The 16755-nt window shown below is 40.5% G+C and overlaps 1 protein-coding gene across 1 annotated transcript in view; it reads right to left on the bottom strand.

The window, feature by feature from the left end:
- Positions 1 to 16755, bottom strand: part of LOC118432772 — a 75998-nt gene that overhangs the window by 3377 nt on the left and 55866 nt on the right. Inside the window, exons 66-88 of the mRNA XM_035844392.1 lie at positions 16088 to 16654; positions 15459 to 15629; positions 14962 to 15081; positions 14239 to 14552; positions 13559 to 13811; positions 12958 to 13128; positions 12122 to 12142; positions 11232 to 11401; positions 10825 to 10974; positions 10158 to 10431; positions 9464 to 9634; positions 8918 to 9031; positions 7855 to 8421; positions 7225 to 7392; positions 6745 to 6864; positions 5885 to 6451; positions 5563 to 5592; positions 4888 to 5058; positions 2649 to 2768; positions 2178 to 2358; positions 1414 to 1799; positions 655 to 893; positions 103 to 200 (exon numbers count right to left, since the gene is read on the bottom strand). Coding sequence (XP_035700285.1) covers positions 103 to 200; positions 655 to 893; positions 1414 to 1799; positions 2178 to 2358; positions 2649 to 2768; positions 4888 to 5058; positions 5563 to 5592; positions 5885 to 6451; positions 6745 to 6864; positions 7225 to 7392; positions 7855 to 8421; positions 8918 to 9031; positions 9464 to 9634; positions 10158 to 10431; positions 10825 to 10974; positions 11232 to 11401; positions 12122 to 12142; positions 12958 to 13128; positions 13559 to 13811; positions 14239 to 14552; positions 14962 to 15081; positions 15459 to 15629; positions 16088 to 16654 — 5143 coding nt within the window. The remainder of the gene's footprint in view (positions 1 to 102; positions 201 to 654; positions 894 to 1413; positions 1800 to 2177; positions 2359 to 2648; positions 2769 to 4887; positions 5059 to 5562; positions 5593 to 5884; positions 6452 to 6744; positions 6865 to 7224; positions 7393 to 7854; positions 8422 to 8917; positions 9032 to 9463; positions 9635 to 10157; positions 10432 to 10824; positions 10975 to 11231; positions 11402 to 12121; positions 12143 to 12957; positions 13129 to 13558; positions 13812 to 14238; positions 14553 to 14961; positions 15082 to 15458; positions 15630 to 16087; positions 16655 to 16755) is intronic.

Genomic DNA, 16755 nt, shown 5'->3' on the forward strand with positions numbered 1-16755 from the left:
TGCTGGATTCCAATAGACATTGGTAGCCAGTTGTACAGTAGTACAATTTTACACTGAATAAAGTGGGAAAGCTAATTTTGAATAGAGAAAGTACAAACTTACGTGAAGTCCAGGCCGGTGCCTGCTGCACAGTTCCCAGCAGTGGTGCAGTAAGTGTTTGCGTTTGCAGCAATGGCAGCTTTGAAGGCAGCTTGGTCAAACTAACAAAGACAACAGAAAACAATAAAAGTCATTCATAATCATATGAATCATCATAAAAGCTCATCTGTGATCATCATGCATATGGAAGCTCATCATCAAAATTTGTTTTGGTAATCTGTACTATGTATACAAAATGTATGAATATTCAATCTCATTATTACCACAAAATTTATGTAACTGTTAGGCTTTGAATGATAAAAAAAAATCAAAAATTAAGCACAGATAGAGGTGTGCATTTACTGTTCTGATCATGATGATTGAAGTCCAGATGTCACTTTTTAAAGTGTTTGATATGAATCGGGCCAGGGTCTAAGTCAAGATCTACCAAATGCAAGGCAAACACTAACTTCGCACCTGCAATGGTAATCAAGACATTTGTCATTCTTTGTCAATTCTATTGTTATGATATTGATGAAGGAATAATTGAGTAGAAGTCATTCAGACTTGACTTACAGTGCCAGCAGTGGTATCAAGGACAAGAAGTGGGAATCCCTGGCTGGTGGGGGCAGTGGGTGCCCCAGGGGTGCAGCTTGGGACGGGGTTGGTCCACTCCCCGCTACTCTGGCATGTGGCAGAAGCCTCCCCAACCACCTCAAAACCAGGATTACAGGTGAACTGCAGAACCCCTCCCTCGAAGAAGGTGCCAGCCTGGTTACCATTGACAGGTGCGCCCGGATCTCCGCAGTAGACAGCTAAAAAGGGAAATATGACAGGTTAATCAATTATCTTGATCATTTACAATGGTTACTTTACAGAATAATGTACCGAGACGCTTGAGTTAAGAACACACTACATCCATAAGCATATTTGTAAGTGTATGTGTACATGTATGTGTACTATATGTTTATGTAGATGTATGCATTATTTACAGTGTATGTGTATGTGTACAGTGTATGTGTATGTACACTGTATGTGTGTGCGTGTGCATGTACAAAATAATACACATTATAATGGATAATACATATTGTGTATTACTGTATGTGTATTGCATAATGTGTATATGCATGTGTATTGAATGTGTATTGTGTACATGTGTATTCGGAGCGTGTATGTGCATTGTGTATAAAACTATGTATATCTGCATTTTGTACGTGTATTATTTTGTATTTGTATGTGTATGCATATGTCTATTGTATGTGTGTGACTGTGCATGTGTATGTGTATGTATGCATATGTGCATGTGCATGTGCAAAGATGTTTACAGCTTCTCACCTGTACAGAGTGCCTCCTGCAGTTGGTTGGTGATGGCTGCAAGACCCTGGAAGTCTGCAGCCTGCAGCACCCTGACAGGGTCGCCCGCGATCTCCTGCAGGGTGTCTGCGTTCACACCGCTCCCAATCCCGACCGCGTAGATCGTGACACCGGCATTCAGGGTATTCTGCGCTGGTCCAGCCACGGAATCAGATGACTCTCCGTCCGTGAGTACCAGGAGGATGTCTGGTTTGTCGGCACGGTTACCGGCAGCGGTGGTGAAGATGTCCTGTCGCACAAAGTCGATGGCTGCCCCGGTAAAGGTTCCACCGCGCTGGTACGAAATAGCGCCAATGGCAGCCAGGACTTCTGCCTCCGTTGCATACGCATTCAGGTTGAATTCAATGCTGAAAACAATGTGATAATGAAGAGTTTATCATAATTATAATTACAACCATAAGTATACAACTCTTGTCAAGTGTTCTAACTGTGAAGAGAATCAAAAATAGCTCAAACTGAGCACTAAGATAAATGCTGTAATCATCAGTTTTATTACGTTTTTATTAACCTTACAAACTAAGAAACAAAGGGCAGAATCACTCACTTAAGGATTCACAATATAAGAAATCCATTGGTATGAAAAGACATGTTTTTATCAAATTTCTCAGCAGTTTTATGTCCTAACTACGAACAGCTTCTGCTACCTTTGACAGGCATACGGAGTATGCAATGTGATGCAAGAAGTACTGACAAATAGCATAATACATTTGTCAAGAAAAACCTACTTGTTGAAGTCACTGTACTGGACCACTCCAACCCTTGTGTTATTGACAGCAATTTCAAAGTTGCCCACAATGTTCTGAGTGAAGGCCTTGAGCAGATTGAAGTTGTCTGACCCGACACTGCCAGATCCATCCAACAGGACAACCAGGTCAACGTCAAGGGCTCTGTCAGTACAGGCTGAAACTGTCCAGAAAAAAGAGAGGAATTCAAAGTTAAAAAGTTTATTACTGATTCAGAAACAGATCCTTGCAAGACAAGTGTTCGGTTCAATTTTCTCTTCTGCAACGAGTACATGCATTACAGAAATGTGGTATTGCCAACCATTTAGGGCATTAATGATTGTAACAAACACGTCTTTAAGACCATCTCCTGTATGTTGCTCAATCAATGTTGCTTATCAATAACCACGAAGAACAAAAATTACAAAACAAAGAATAAACAAAATAATCTTTATTCTGTATTTTGCTACTTACAGACTTGACAGTTATTTCCGCTGTAGCCCTGAGGACAGGTGCAAGTGTACTGAGTCGTGCTGCCGACCTGGGTGCACGTGGCTCCGTTCTGACAGGGGTTAGCTGGACAAGGGTCGCTTGCTGTGGGGAAACACGGAAGAAGACATGCAATTAGGTTCACAATCTACTACTGACAATCTGCAGTTAGATATTTGCACAGTAGTTCTAGTTACCTGTACAGTAATCTGATATTTGATACAGTCATCATTAATATATATTACATGTAATGGTATCTTATAAACCATGGCTGAAAGACACAATACAACTATGTGGAGGATTTTGGAAAGTTCAAGTCACAAGATGACATGGAAACAGTCAAACCTGTACTAGTGACCAACTCCATTGTGGCCATTTTTTTGTGGACCCATAGATAATTTTCCCATTGACTTAAGCATTAAGAATCTTGTCTGTAGTGGCCAACTTATAGTTACATGAACACGCAATGCCACTCATAGAGTATGGCAAGTCTAATGGTTTGCAGTCCTATTTTGACTGGCCTACCCTCTCAGTTTCGAAGTCTAGTTTTATCAACAGGACTGGTGTATTCTATAAACCATATAGACACAATGCAATCATTAGAATGTTTTAGAAAATTCATATCACAAGGTGGAAGTAGTCAAACCTGTACTAGTATCAACTCTGCATAATGACCACCTAACTAATTACCTTTGCCAGAATGGCTAAGGTTATGTTTTAGGCCTGTGAGTCTGTGTGTGTGTCTGTGTGTGTGTTAACAGCATAACTCAAGAAGTCTTGGATGAATCCCGATAATATTTGGTAGGTGGGTAGGGTTCGGGAAAACGAAGGTCAAGTTCAATAATGGGCCTTCTGGCGGCTTGCTACGGTACTGCAGCAGAATCTCAATTTTTTATATCTCGTGTTCTGGACATGCTGTGGTTATGATTTTTGAGTGGTAGATAGCCCTTGGGGCAGAGACTAAGTACTATAAGTTTAGACCCCCTAGCGGCTTGTTTGGAACTGCAGTCGCCGATTTCCTTTCAAACTTTGGACGAGAATAACTCGAGAACGTGTTGATGGATCGTCACGATTTTTAGTATGTAGATAGCCCAAGTAACAATGTACATTATGAAATACAAATTATGCAAATCAGCTAATTTGCATAATTAATGAGGAAAGTTTATAAATCCGCTGCATTTCATGATAGGACTTTCAAACTTGTCACATATATTATATAGATGAGAAAGAGAGAAAAATCAATCCATATTAATTATGCAAATGACGACCTCATTTGCATAATTAATGAGAAAATATAAACGTGTTGACGGATCATCATGATTTTTGGTATGTAGATAGCCAATGGGAAGACTTACATGATGGAATTCAAATCATGCAAATCAACAGCTAATTTGCATAATTAATGAGGAAAGTTTGTAAATCCACTGCATTCCTTTATAGGACTTTCAAACTTGTCACATTTGTAGCTGAGAAAGAAAGAAATATTTATATATATTAATTATGCAGATGATGATCTCATTTGCATAATTAATGACAAAATATGAACATGTTGACGGATCGTCATGATTTTTGGTATGTAGATATCCTAAGTAACAACTTACACAATGAGATAATAATTATATAAATTGACAATTTGCATAATTAATGCGGAAATTTGATAAATCCACTTCATTCCGTGATAGGACTTTCAAACTTGACACATATGGAACTGAGAAAGATGGCAGAGAGTAAGAGGTGTATGTTTGGGTCCGGTAACATCTTTTCTTGAACTGCAGGAGCCGGTTTAGTTTCCTACTTTGAAAGAGAATAAGTCAAAAAGGGATGAAAGGATCATCATGATTTTTGGTATGCTGATAGCTTAAGTGATGCTTGATATAATTTAATATCATGATGTAAATAGGGATATAAGCAATGGCGAAATGTTATGAACCAACTCCGGGCATATAAAATAAAATGTAATGAGTAACACATTTATGTCTACAGACATCATTCTACATAACAAACCTGGTTTATTTGGCAAAGGTATGTGTTCGTGGAACTCTAGTATATATATAATTTGACTGTGGCTGCTCTTTTTAGTCATATTAAATATTTTTCCCATTGACTCAAGCATTTTAACAAATTCTGTCTATAGCGGCTTGTGTCCTGTCTGCTATGACCAAGCTCCTGAGTGCTCACTTTAAAAGAAATTTCATTTTTCTCTATCTTGTTTTGTTCCACTCACCGACACATGTTGGCACAGCTGAGGTCCACTGTCCACTGCTCTGGCACGTGGCTGTGGGACTCCCCTGGATGATATAGCCAGCACTACAGGAAAACGTGACTGTGTTGCCAACAAAGTAGCTCCCAACCCTGTTGCCATTCACTGGGGCTCCAGGATCACCACAATAGGCAGCTGAATAACATGAAGAGCAGAATGTAAGAAAACGTAGGCTTAAGAAATTAAACAGATTGATACTAAGCTACATGTAGGCAAGCCCCTGTCACACAGCATAAATACAATTGGCCTAAAAGTCCTTGGGCTCCAAATTACATATTTGGCAGCAACATGCCCAGTGTTCTCTTAATCATTTCTACAGCATGATATTTCATGTTTCAGCCAATTTTTGTAGGCCACCAAGCCCAATTCAATATACTAGTAAAGAGTAAATTCCCAAGTAAAAAAAAATGTGTGGCCATCTGCCAATTTTGAAATCGGGAAATCTTTTGGTGATCAACAAATATGGTAAAATCTCATTGACGGTGTGACAGGGGCTTGAAGAGTTGTTTCCTTAGGGGAGCTTATCTCAAGTGCATTTATTAGTATTAACCATATATTACGTGTCCTTTTCCTTCACCACTTAAGTACCGTTATTATAACTTCACCAACATGTGCATAATCATCACTTAGAAGTGTTACCATTTGATCCATCAGCACCTTCACAAGCAGCTGGCAAAATGGAAAAAAGACAACAGCAAAAATGGTGTGAAATTAAGAAATTTCATACATGGAAAAGGGTGAAAATATACAAGTCAGACAACTTTCTCAAGTCTCACATCAAACAAGTCAATTAAACACTTATCAATAATTTTTAGTTCTTGCACAAAACAAAGAATGCTAATATATAAATTTTGACATTTATCATCAATTTATTCCCTTTATGCAAATAGCATCATACAGAATTGGTACAGACACAAACATGTCAATCATTTTACATCTAGAACCAACGAAAGTGTCTCACCATCACAGAGGTTTTGCTGCAGACTTTGTACAACAGTTGTCAAACCAGCAAAGTCTGCGGCTTGCAGCACCTGCCCGGCATTTCCTGCGATCTGCAGCAGAGTCGCCTGGTTCACTCCATTCCCCACTCCCACAGCGTAGATCAGGGTGCCCGCATTTCTGGCGCTCAGCGCCGGCGCGGCCACATCATCCGACGACTCCCCGTCAGTGACAACGATAAGGACGTCCGGGTAGATTGCTCGAGCTCCGTTAGCTGAAGCGAAGATTTCCTGCATGGTGTATGTGATGGCAGCCCCAGTGTTGGTGCCACCTTGCTGATACGTTACAGCATCAATAGCATCAAGGACAGCTTGTTTGGCGGAGAAGGCATTCAGGTAGAACTCCACATTGCTTGAACTGCTGTACTGTACCACCCCAACTTTGGTATCTGTCTGGGAGATCTCGAAGTTGTCCACCAAGCTCTTGGCAAACTGCTTCACCAGATTGAAGTTGTCAGCTCCAACGCTTCCCGAGCCATCCAGTAGCAGTGCCAGGTCAAAATCTAAACTTCGGCCCTGACAGGCAGTATCTGAAAAGAAGTGAGATCAATATTATGTTTTGTATGGCCTTTGTTTACAAGTGTTGACCATAGCTTAATCCTAAAACACATAAAAACTCAGCATCAGCTGTGGCCAGACAGTCCTAAACAAGAATGACAGTCTCAGTCACATAAGACAAATCATAATCTTATAATTCTACAACATTAAGTGTTGAGCAACTAGTTGATAGAAAAGTATGAGGACAAAGCCAAGCATACAAATCTGCAAAACTACAACTTTATGAAAGAAGCAGAAAACAGTTCAACTCGTCATATCAACTTACATGATTGACAGGTGTCCCCGGTATAATCACTGGGACAAGTGCAGGTGAAGTCTGTTGTCAGCCCAGTACGGACACAGGTGCCTCCGTTGTAACATGGGTTAGCCAAACATGGGTCTGGAGCTGTAACATGACAGAGGGATATGACAGATATATACATGTACTCTCAAGTTAGCTTGATTTTTAAAAGGAAATAGAATTAAGAATGAAGTTAAAGTTGTGTACATGCAAATCTAATTAGAGGGAAATTCAATGATTGGATATATTTTCACTGCATGTATCTTTCATAACAATATGGATGTATCAAAGAAAACTTACAACATAAAGCTACTAGATGTTTTCCAGGAGTGTGTCAAGAAGTAATGATTCCTTATTTTCACTGCATGAATCTTTCAAAATGACAAACGTATCAAAGGAAATTTACAAAATAAAGCTACTAGATATTTTCCAGGAGTGTTTCAAGTAGATGTACTGAGAGCTTACGTATACAAGTTGGTGGGCTGTTGTTCCAGGTTCCGTTGATGCACTGTGCAGATGAAGCCCCATCCAGGGTAAAGCCGACCTCACAGCTGTAGGTAACAGTCGAGCCCTCGAAGAACAGGCCATAGGTGTAGCCATCCTGAGGGGTGCCTGGGCTGCCACAGTACCTAGCTGTAATCAAAAACAATGTCTGATAAATACAAGTACCCTCAGGACACAAGAGCAGCACCACACATGATGTCATTATGCCAGCCAAACTATTCTCATCGTAGTAATATGTCTTTTTATGACTCGTACTTGCATTTGTGCAAGGCTGTCCCCAGCTTTAATTTTTTTCTGTACCACTCAATGTTTGGGAGCCTGTATTGCTGATTTTCATTGTTTCATACATATTCATCAATTTCAATGACATGATGTTCACATTTTTTGGGTTAATTTTTTTCCCATCTCAGGAAAGAGGGATAGGCCCTGGAGACAAAGGCATAAAGTGTTGACTACAGTAATAATTTCAATTACATGTAGCACTATCTAAATCATTACTTTGCAAATAAATCTTATAGTGTATGCATATAACATATTTTAGAGAGAAGGGATACAACAGAACATGCAATAATATTATAGTGTTGTACTTACCATCACCCAGGGACTCCTGTAGAGCTTGGGCAGTGTTGCTAAGGTTGGTGAAGGTATTTGCCTGGAGTACTCGACTTGGATCCTGTGCAATGGCCTCCAGTGTACTGTACTGGATACCATCACCAATGCCAAGAGCATATACTGTGACTCCTTCTCTGAGCAAGTCCTGAGCCGGTCCTGTGACATCATCAACCGACTGACCATCCGTGATGACAACGAGGATGTTTGCAACATCCGCACGACCACCATTTGCTACAGCAAAGGAATTCTGTCGTACGTAGTTCAGAGCTTCACCGGTGTAGGTGTTGCCATTTTGGTACACAATCCCGTTAACAGCTGCTATGACGTCATCTTTGTTGCTGTAAGAATCGAGTCGGAACTCTGTGGCTACAGATCCCTGACTGCTGTACTGTACAACACCGACCCGGGTGCTGGTGGGTGAAACGTCGAAGTTGGTTGTTATCCGGTTGGTAAAAGACTTCATCAGGTCGAAGCTTGAGGCTCCCACACTGCCTGACCCATCCAGGAGGAAGACCAGATCAAAGGTTTGGGCATTGAGTGCAGTATCTAGAAAAAGAACAATGTACATGTGAGAGTCATTATGGCAATATCATGTATTAAATTTTCTTAGACTCTCATAACATTTTCATTTGCATACTTTCCGCAGTTTGACCACAATGGTTCTGTCTAATCTGATGACAATGTCCTGATAAACTGTTCTTTAAACTCTGAGGCAAACCCTACCATAAATTACATGATTGTTACATAAGGCATTATGTGACAGTTTATGGAATCATGAAAGAAGTTCTGTAAGACTTGTGCAATGGCATTTCATCAAAATCAAGAGGTAGTACTGATCGTGAATTACTTTCAATGCACATGCAGCTACCAACACAGCATCCTTAAAAAAGTAACCATCATTGAAAAGATCACTATATTACAGGTTTAGTGTTTCTACGAACTAACTTTTACATTCATCGGGAACAGTGGTCAGCTAAACCGTATGGCAAAAAGTAGATACAACAGGATGACCAGGAATGTTGACAGTTCCTGACTGACTTACAGATCTCGCAGTTGGTTCCCTCGTAGCCCTCAGCACAGGTGCAGCGGTAGGAATCAGCTGTCTGGAAGCACTGAGCTCCGTTTAGGCATGGGTTGGGATCACAGTTGTCAATGACTGCACAGGAAATTAAGAATATCTTTTAATATACACAGATTTGTGTCTCACAACATCTTAAAAACAATAACAGCAGAGGACAATGGGCAAAAAAGATCTCTGGTTACACATGCGTCTAACTATGTTCTAACTTTTATTGGTAATGCCTCTGTCACATTTCTAAGGGGGCCCACAGGAGGTGTAGCCAGGGCATGACAAAAGATTTGTAAACTAACCAACAGGTATTGGATTGGAAATGTGACTGACAGTGTACAATTTTTTGTAGCATAAATTATAAATCCTGTAAACCTAATCTCTGCAAAAACAAATTTGACGTGTTATTGATAATTATCTACAAGTTTAGGGAACTTTTAAGCCAACGAATACTGACATTTTACGTGTACTTGATATTTTCTTGATGTGTAAAGAGTAAAGAAAGACATCCTAGCTTACACAAGCAGGTAGGAACAACATCAGTCCACTGTCCGTCCGGCTGGCAGGTGATGGAGGATGACCCAGCCAGCGTGTACCCATCATCACAGCCAAAGTCCACCTGGCCTCCCTGGAAGTACGTTCCACGACGCACGCCATTCACTGGCACACCAGGGTCCCCACAGTACGCACCTTTGTTTGTAAAATATCAAAAGTAAGAAAACAGCAAACAGCGTGCAGACTGATTTTTAGTTAATCTCCTGTAACACGTTCAGGATATTCTCACGAGACTGCTTCTAACCAAACCAAGGTTAGTGCAGGGTTGGAAGTGGTCTGAAATCCATCCTTTTCTGACTGGCTTCAGTTTGCTCCTCTAGTTGCATCCAACAAGAATATGACTTTTCCACATTTGATTGGTTAAAATTCATAGCCAGCAGCTGCAGACAAAGTTTCATGACTAGTTAAGGCAAACTTACTCCCAACCTCAGATGACCTAATGCTAATGACATGCAACCATGATCTGAAGACAGTTAGGAAGCCATAGTTGGCTCTGTTGGCTTTACTCTTAGGCCGGTTGGAGGAAACTTTTACTTAAGTTACATGTTGAGAAACTGATACTCTTACAGCAAAAATGAACAAGCAAACTTGACAATAATCTCAGAATCTGATAAACTGCAATAAGGATCATTCAAGCAAACACAAAATTTGCCAGTACCTCTACAAAGCCACTCCTCCAGGTAGTTGATGACATTAACAGATGTCAGGTCAGCAAAGTCAGTAACCTGCTGCACCTTCTGTGGGTCTCCTGCAATCTCCTCTAGCGTGGCGTAGTCGACACCAGTACCTACACCGATGGCAAAGATCGTGATGCCCTGGTCACGAGCGGACTGGGATGCGAAGGTGACGGGGTCGAAGGACTCTCCGTCCGTGAGAACGATCAGCATGTCGGGGTGACTTCCACGGTTACCATTGATGGTGTTGAAGCTGACCTGTTGATAAACCCCAGAGTAGGTTAAAAAGGGATATTAGAAAAGCCATTCTTGCATTTCTGCATACAGTGCAACTCTTGAACATCATATTCATATATTCATCTGTCTTGTTCACTTGCATTTCCATTCAAGTACACACTGTATAAAAGGCAGTTTTTAAGGCATTAATGTAAAAAGCCCATTTTAGTTTTAAATTAGCATTAATTTTACATACTGTTCACATGAATCAGATCTCAGCCATCTTATGGGTTTAAGTGCTGTGCAAGAAAAATAGTAGCCTTTTATAAATTTTCCACTGTGACAATTTAATTGTTGTCTGATTAAAGACACATAAGAAAGGTTTTAAAACTATTTCACATCTAAATGCACTAAAAGAAGAAAACAGATTCATACCTGTCTGACATAGTCAATGGCATTCCCAGTGTAAGTACCACCACCAAGGTATGAGATGTTGTCGATGGCTGACAGAATCTCTGCCTTTGTGTCAAAGTCCCTCAGGTCAAACTCCTTCTGTATAGTGTCGCTGAACTGCACCAGGCCAACCTTTTTTAAAATATCATACTTTTTATTGCTGATGAAAAATACAGTTTTATGAAAAGAAAACATAGCAAACATACAAAAATAAAGACAAACATACACAACGTAAGTAACAACAAAACTGAAACCTATCATTGTAAACAGATTCTGAAGAATAACCAAAACTATCTTGATAGGACAATGTGTAATCTTCCAAATGTGCTTCGGAATCTTATTTTGTCTTTGTGCTATCATAAAATTTTGAAAGTAGGGAACAAGCCGACCTTGGTGGCATTGTCCCCGACAGGGAACAAGTCTGTGATTAGCTTGGTGAAGTTTTTGACGTTAAGGAAGTTGTTGGATCCCACACTGCCTGAACCATCCAGCAGGAACACCAGATCCCACCCGCCAAAACTCAGCTCGTCACAGCCGGGTGGTGGGGGTGTGGTCGGGGCTGTAGTAATATCAATTATTATCATTGTATATTAGTAATTCTGCAATTGTTATTGAAACACCATCAGTAGTATCAGTGTACTTTTCACGGCAGTGAAACACCATCAGTGGCACCAGTACACTCAACTAGACAATACAGATTCAGTCAATTCTAGTATCTAGTAGTGTTGGAGTACATTTTCAATGATATTTAAACACCATCATTGGTACCAGTGCACTTTTTTGTGGTACTGAAACACTATCAGTAGTACCAGTGCACTTTTCATGGTACTGAAACACCATCAGAAGTACAAGTACACTTTTCATGGTACTGAAACACCATCAGAAGTACAAGTACACTTTTCATGGTACTGAAACACCATCAGAAGTACAAGTACACTTTTCATGGTACTGAAACACCATCAGTAGTACTAGTGTACTTTTCATGGTACTTTTAAAACACCATCAGTAATACAAGTTAGTACACTTTTCAAGGTACTTGATTTTACACAACTCTACACAGTTTTACCCAAGCATACCGGATCACCCTTACTTTGTGCACACACTATTGCTGATAACAAGGAAGAAAACATGCACTGTGCAGAGTGAGCGATTGTTAGGATCAGCAAGTGACAAAGATACATGTATCTGGTGATTACATTATACTATTTAGCTAAGATATGAAAGGAACCTTAAGCCTTGTGATCACAGCATCAGCAGTTTTTTCTTTAGGAACACATACCTGGAGTATTTGTAATTATTGCTGCACAGGATTAAAAAGAAAACACTTTAGACTCGATATGACAGACACTGTTTTAACTCAGTCGATATCATACATGCCAGTAAAGAAATGCACTAAAGATTAGATGTCTAAACCTGTCGGATCATATTTGTAAAATACACTTTCCATGGTACTGAAACACCATTAGTAGCACAAGAACACTTTTCATAGTACTGAAACACCATCAGTAGTACCAGTGTACTTTTCGTGGTACTGAAACACCATCAGTAGTACAAGTACAGTTTTCATGGTACTAAAAAATTTAGTAGTATCAGTGCACTTGTCTTTTCATAGTACTGAAACACCATCAGTTATTAAGTGCACTTTTCATAGTACTAAAACACCATCAGTAGTACCATTGTACTTTTCATGGAACTGAAACACGATCAGTAGTACTAGTGCACTTTTCATGGTACTGAAACACCATCAGTAGTACCATTGTACTTTTCATGGTACTGAAACACCATCAGTAGTACCATTGTACTTTTCATGGTACTGAAACACCATCAGTAGATTTACCCAATACTACAATAGACTGTTCACAGGTAAATGACTATGCTTTGTTCAATTTGAACCTGTTATGTTTTTAAAATGCTCTGAAAGTAAATATCAAATTTATTCAAGATCATAGTGAACATTGAATGTATTATCATATTATCTGAATTTCCAAATTGGGAAAACAAAGGGAGTGAGAATAAGAGCAGTATGATTTTTTTTTCCTGAAACAGAATCTCAACCTAAAGTAGCATCAAAATAACTAAGTGAATAGTACAGAATACAGACTACAGTACACATACCCATGCACTCTGGTACAGGTTCACTCCAGGAGCCATTCCCAAAACAGACAGCCGTCAGGGCGCCCACAAGGTTGAAGCCGTTGAAGCAGCCCCAGGTCACGGTTCCTCCCTCAAAGAAGTTTCCGTTACGGAAACCACTGATTGGTGCTCCAGGATCACCACAGTACGTAGCTGGAGATGGAACAATACATCATGTCACATGGTGAACTGTTTCCATACATTGTTTTTATGATTCCATAGCTTGGATCATGAAAAGAATCACAAGAGATTGAACTAATGTTGAAAAAATGGAAATATCATCACACTGAGAACAGCTTTACACCTGAAGTTCTTGGCCTTGTTACAAATTTCAAGAGACTTACAACTTGTTTATTTTGTAGTAAAATAGCACAGGAGACAGATCAGAGGCAAACAAAACACAAAAGCCTGATTTTCAATGTCTTAAATGACACAGAATACAACATACTACAAAAATCAATGTACAAGTCATGTATTATTTTTTGTCCTATATTTCAGTAGCATCTGTGAATAAGAATAGCTATACAAAGTACAAATGTCTAAAATCTATCCTGATTGCACGAATACAAATTTGCAAACTTACCATCACAAACAAGCTCTTCCAGCTGACCCCCGATGTCATCCAGACTGCTGAACCCAGTGGCCTGCAGGACCTTGCTGGGGTCCCCTGCAATCTGCTGCAGGGTGTTGTAGTCCACTCCATCTCCGATGCCGACAGAGTAGATCGTGATGCCCGCATCCCTGGTCGCCATGGCGGGAACACTCACGTCATCGCTGGATACGCCATCCGTCAGGACGATCAGGATGTTAGCAGCATCTGCACGATCACCACTGGCCTGGATGGAAAGACAAGGTATTTTTTGTTGACAGTGATACAATGTAAGATATTATCATCCTCATATAGGAATATTTAGTCGCTGCTGTAGGGCTGATTAAGGTTTTACCATGATGGTAAATATTGGCCATTTATATTCCATTTATCACTTTGCACATGTACTAATACATGTACTGGGAAAATTTGACTGTACAAACTTGACCTATACACGTAGCTTCAACTTTACACCATCAATAATAAAAAGGCCTAGACATACCCACAAACAACTTAGAATGGATGCCAATAAAAATATAATTGCATATTTGTGCAAATAATGTCTTTCAATTAATCAAAACAAGATAGTCCCATGGCCTTTGGAAGCTTTGATCTCGTGTTCACTAGACTTGGCCCTTTGAAACTACTAGTGAGTGAGACACAATAAACCTTACCGAGATAAAGACATTCTGTCTGACATAGTCGAGAGCAGCGCCAGTTGAAGTTCCACCGTTCCGGTAACTGATAGCGGCGATCGCTGCGAGCACCTCAGCCTCCGTGGAGAATGTGTTCAGCACGAATTCGCTGTTTGCCTGGTCGCTGTACTGCACGACTCCGACACGCGTGAGGTTGGTTGATACGTCGAAGTTGGTAGCAATACGAGTGGTGAAGGTCTTGAGGAGGTCAAAGTTCGCTGATCCCACACTCCCAGAACCATCGAGGAGGAAGACAACGTCCAGGTTGAGAGTTCTGTTTGAACAGGCAGCATCTATACAGGAAAGAAAAAGGTATTCAAATTTAGATACACAAATAAAGCATCTAAAGATTTGAGGAATTACATTTGTGTACATGTACTAAAAGAATTTATGATGATGGCTGTTTCTTTGCTTCTGAAGATCAGTCGTGGTAAAGTTGAACCCCTCTGCAGGCTCTCATGTGGCTGTGCAGTCAGATTTCTTGATCTGCACGTCCTGCTCCGGCCCTGTGCAGATGGTGGCTGGTCAGCTACAACCAAAAGCTTTGAATTTTGAACAAGCAGCACACAGTATACATGTACAAAAGTAGCTACTCTTACAGGCAATATGTATTGTAAGTAAGAAGAATATGGTATGCATCATCTGCTTAAGGCTAGACCTGATATATCTTCACAATGAATAAAACATGATGTAGTCACTTACAAAACTGGCAGATGGGTCCGTGGTACCCTTCTGGACACAGACAGGTGAATTCTGAAGTCAGGCCAACCCGCTGGCAGGTACCTCCATTCAGACAGGGACTGTTGTTGCAGGGGTCTGGTGCTGGAAATATACCAAACATGACAATGTGTTACTGTAAATTGATTTGTAAGGGGGGCACTTGCTTTGGCAGTGAAAGGAACCATTCAATGTGCTTAAAGTTTGCAGGTGAAACAACTGTAGTGGAACACTTTTCTTCTACCAGTTTAGACATTTTTTCAGTGTCATATGTACTTGTACTTGTGGTTGCTATGACTTTCAGTGTGGCCATATTTCTGTGAGAGAACCAAAAGCTGGCAAATATCTCAGGCAGCCTTTTCCATAAAAAGACACTCTGGAATTTTGCACTACACATGCATGTCTATCACAAGAGTGCCCTGTAATTCCAATTGTACTGTGAATGTACTATGAATGTGACTGTACAGCATACATGTACTTACAAACACAGATGGGGACTGGATCTGACCAGGTGCCATTGCCAAAACAGGTGGTAGTCGCCGACCCGAGAAGGGTGTAGGTGGGGTCACACTGGAAGGTGACAACACTGCCCTCGAAGAAGTCCCCAGCCCTGGAGCCAAACTCAGGAGTACCAGGATCACCACAGTAGGCAGCTGTGAAGAGAGTATAGGAAGGATTGTGATGACTACAATGTGAGTACATCTGGGTACATGTACTTTTGTATATGTGCAATGTGACTAGCTGTCAAAAGCAGCAACGATTTATGCTTGATGTAGGTCCATTATATAGAACGATAGTTATCAGCAGTAAAAAAAGCTAAAATACTTAGCACAGAGAATTCAAATGATCAAAGAAAGCAATGATTAACAATAACACAACTATTTGAAAAAGAAAAAGTACTAGTACCCTATTACACTCCTTTCCATGGTGCTGAAACCTGGGTTATTACATTATTTTCCTCTGGCTGTTTCATTGTGGAAAACCAGGTTATGCTTCAACCTAGCACTACAAGTAGTCTCATAGGCTTTTTGAATATTGTTAACCTGGATGTCTATTCTTCATAAAAATACACTTAGCAATGTGTCAAACTTTGAAATACAAAGTTTCTTACCATTACAGATGAATTCTTGAAGTTCCCGGCCAATCACTTCAAGAGACGCAAAGTCCGTGGCCTGGAGAACCCTTGAGTTGTATCCTGCAATGTCCAGTAGTGTAGTCGAGCTCACGCCTGCACCAATACCGACAGCATAGACGAGTGTGCCTGCATTACGCAGAACCTCGGCTGGCGTTCTCTGGTCATCAGATGACTCGCCATCCGTCGCCACAACCAGAATGTTGGGCGACATGGCACGGTCACCGGCAGATTCCACCATCATGGTTTGACGTACAAAATCTAACGCCGCTCCCGTGTACGTGCCACCACCCTGATAGCTTATGCCGTTAACGGCATTCAGTACTTCATCCTTTGTTGAATACCGATTCAAGTTGAACTCTAGGCTGTTGGTGTCACTGTACTGTGCAACACCAATCCTTGTTGCATTGGGAGAAACGTCAAAGTTTCGTGAGACGCTGTAGGTAAAGGATTTCACCAGTTCAAAGTTGGGGGCTGTGATGCTTCCAGAGCCATCAAGTAGGAAGATTAGGTCCAGTGCAATGGTGTGGTTCAGGCAAGGGGTGTCTGTAGACAAATGAGAAAATATATTCATGAATCTTAATAGCAACCTGCTGGGAAGTGAATGACAGCATTTAATAATAAGCTATGTTTCAAAACTTTAACTT

The sequence above is a fragment of the Branchiostoma floridae genome, chromosome 16, assembly GCF_000003815.2.
Source record: "Branchiostoma floridae strain S238N-H82 chromosome 16, Bfl_VNyyK, whole genome shotgun sequence".
NCBI classification, from domain to species: Eukaryota; Metazoa; Chordata; class Leptocardii; order Amphioxiformes; family Branchiostomatidae; genus Branchiostoma; species Branchiostoma floridae.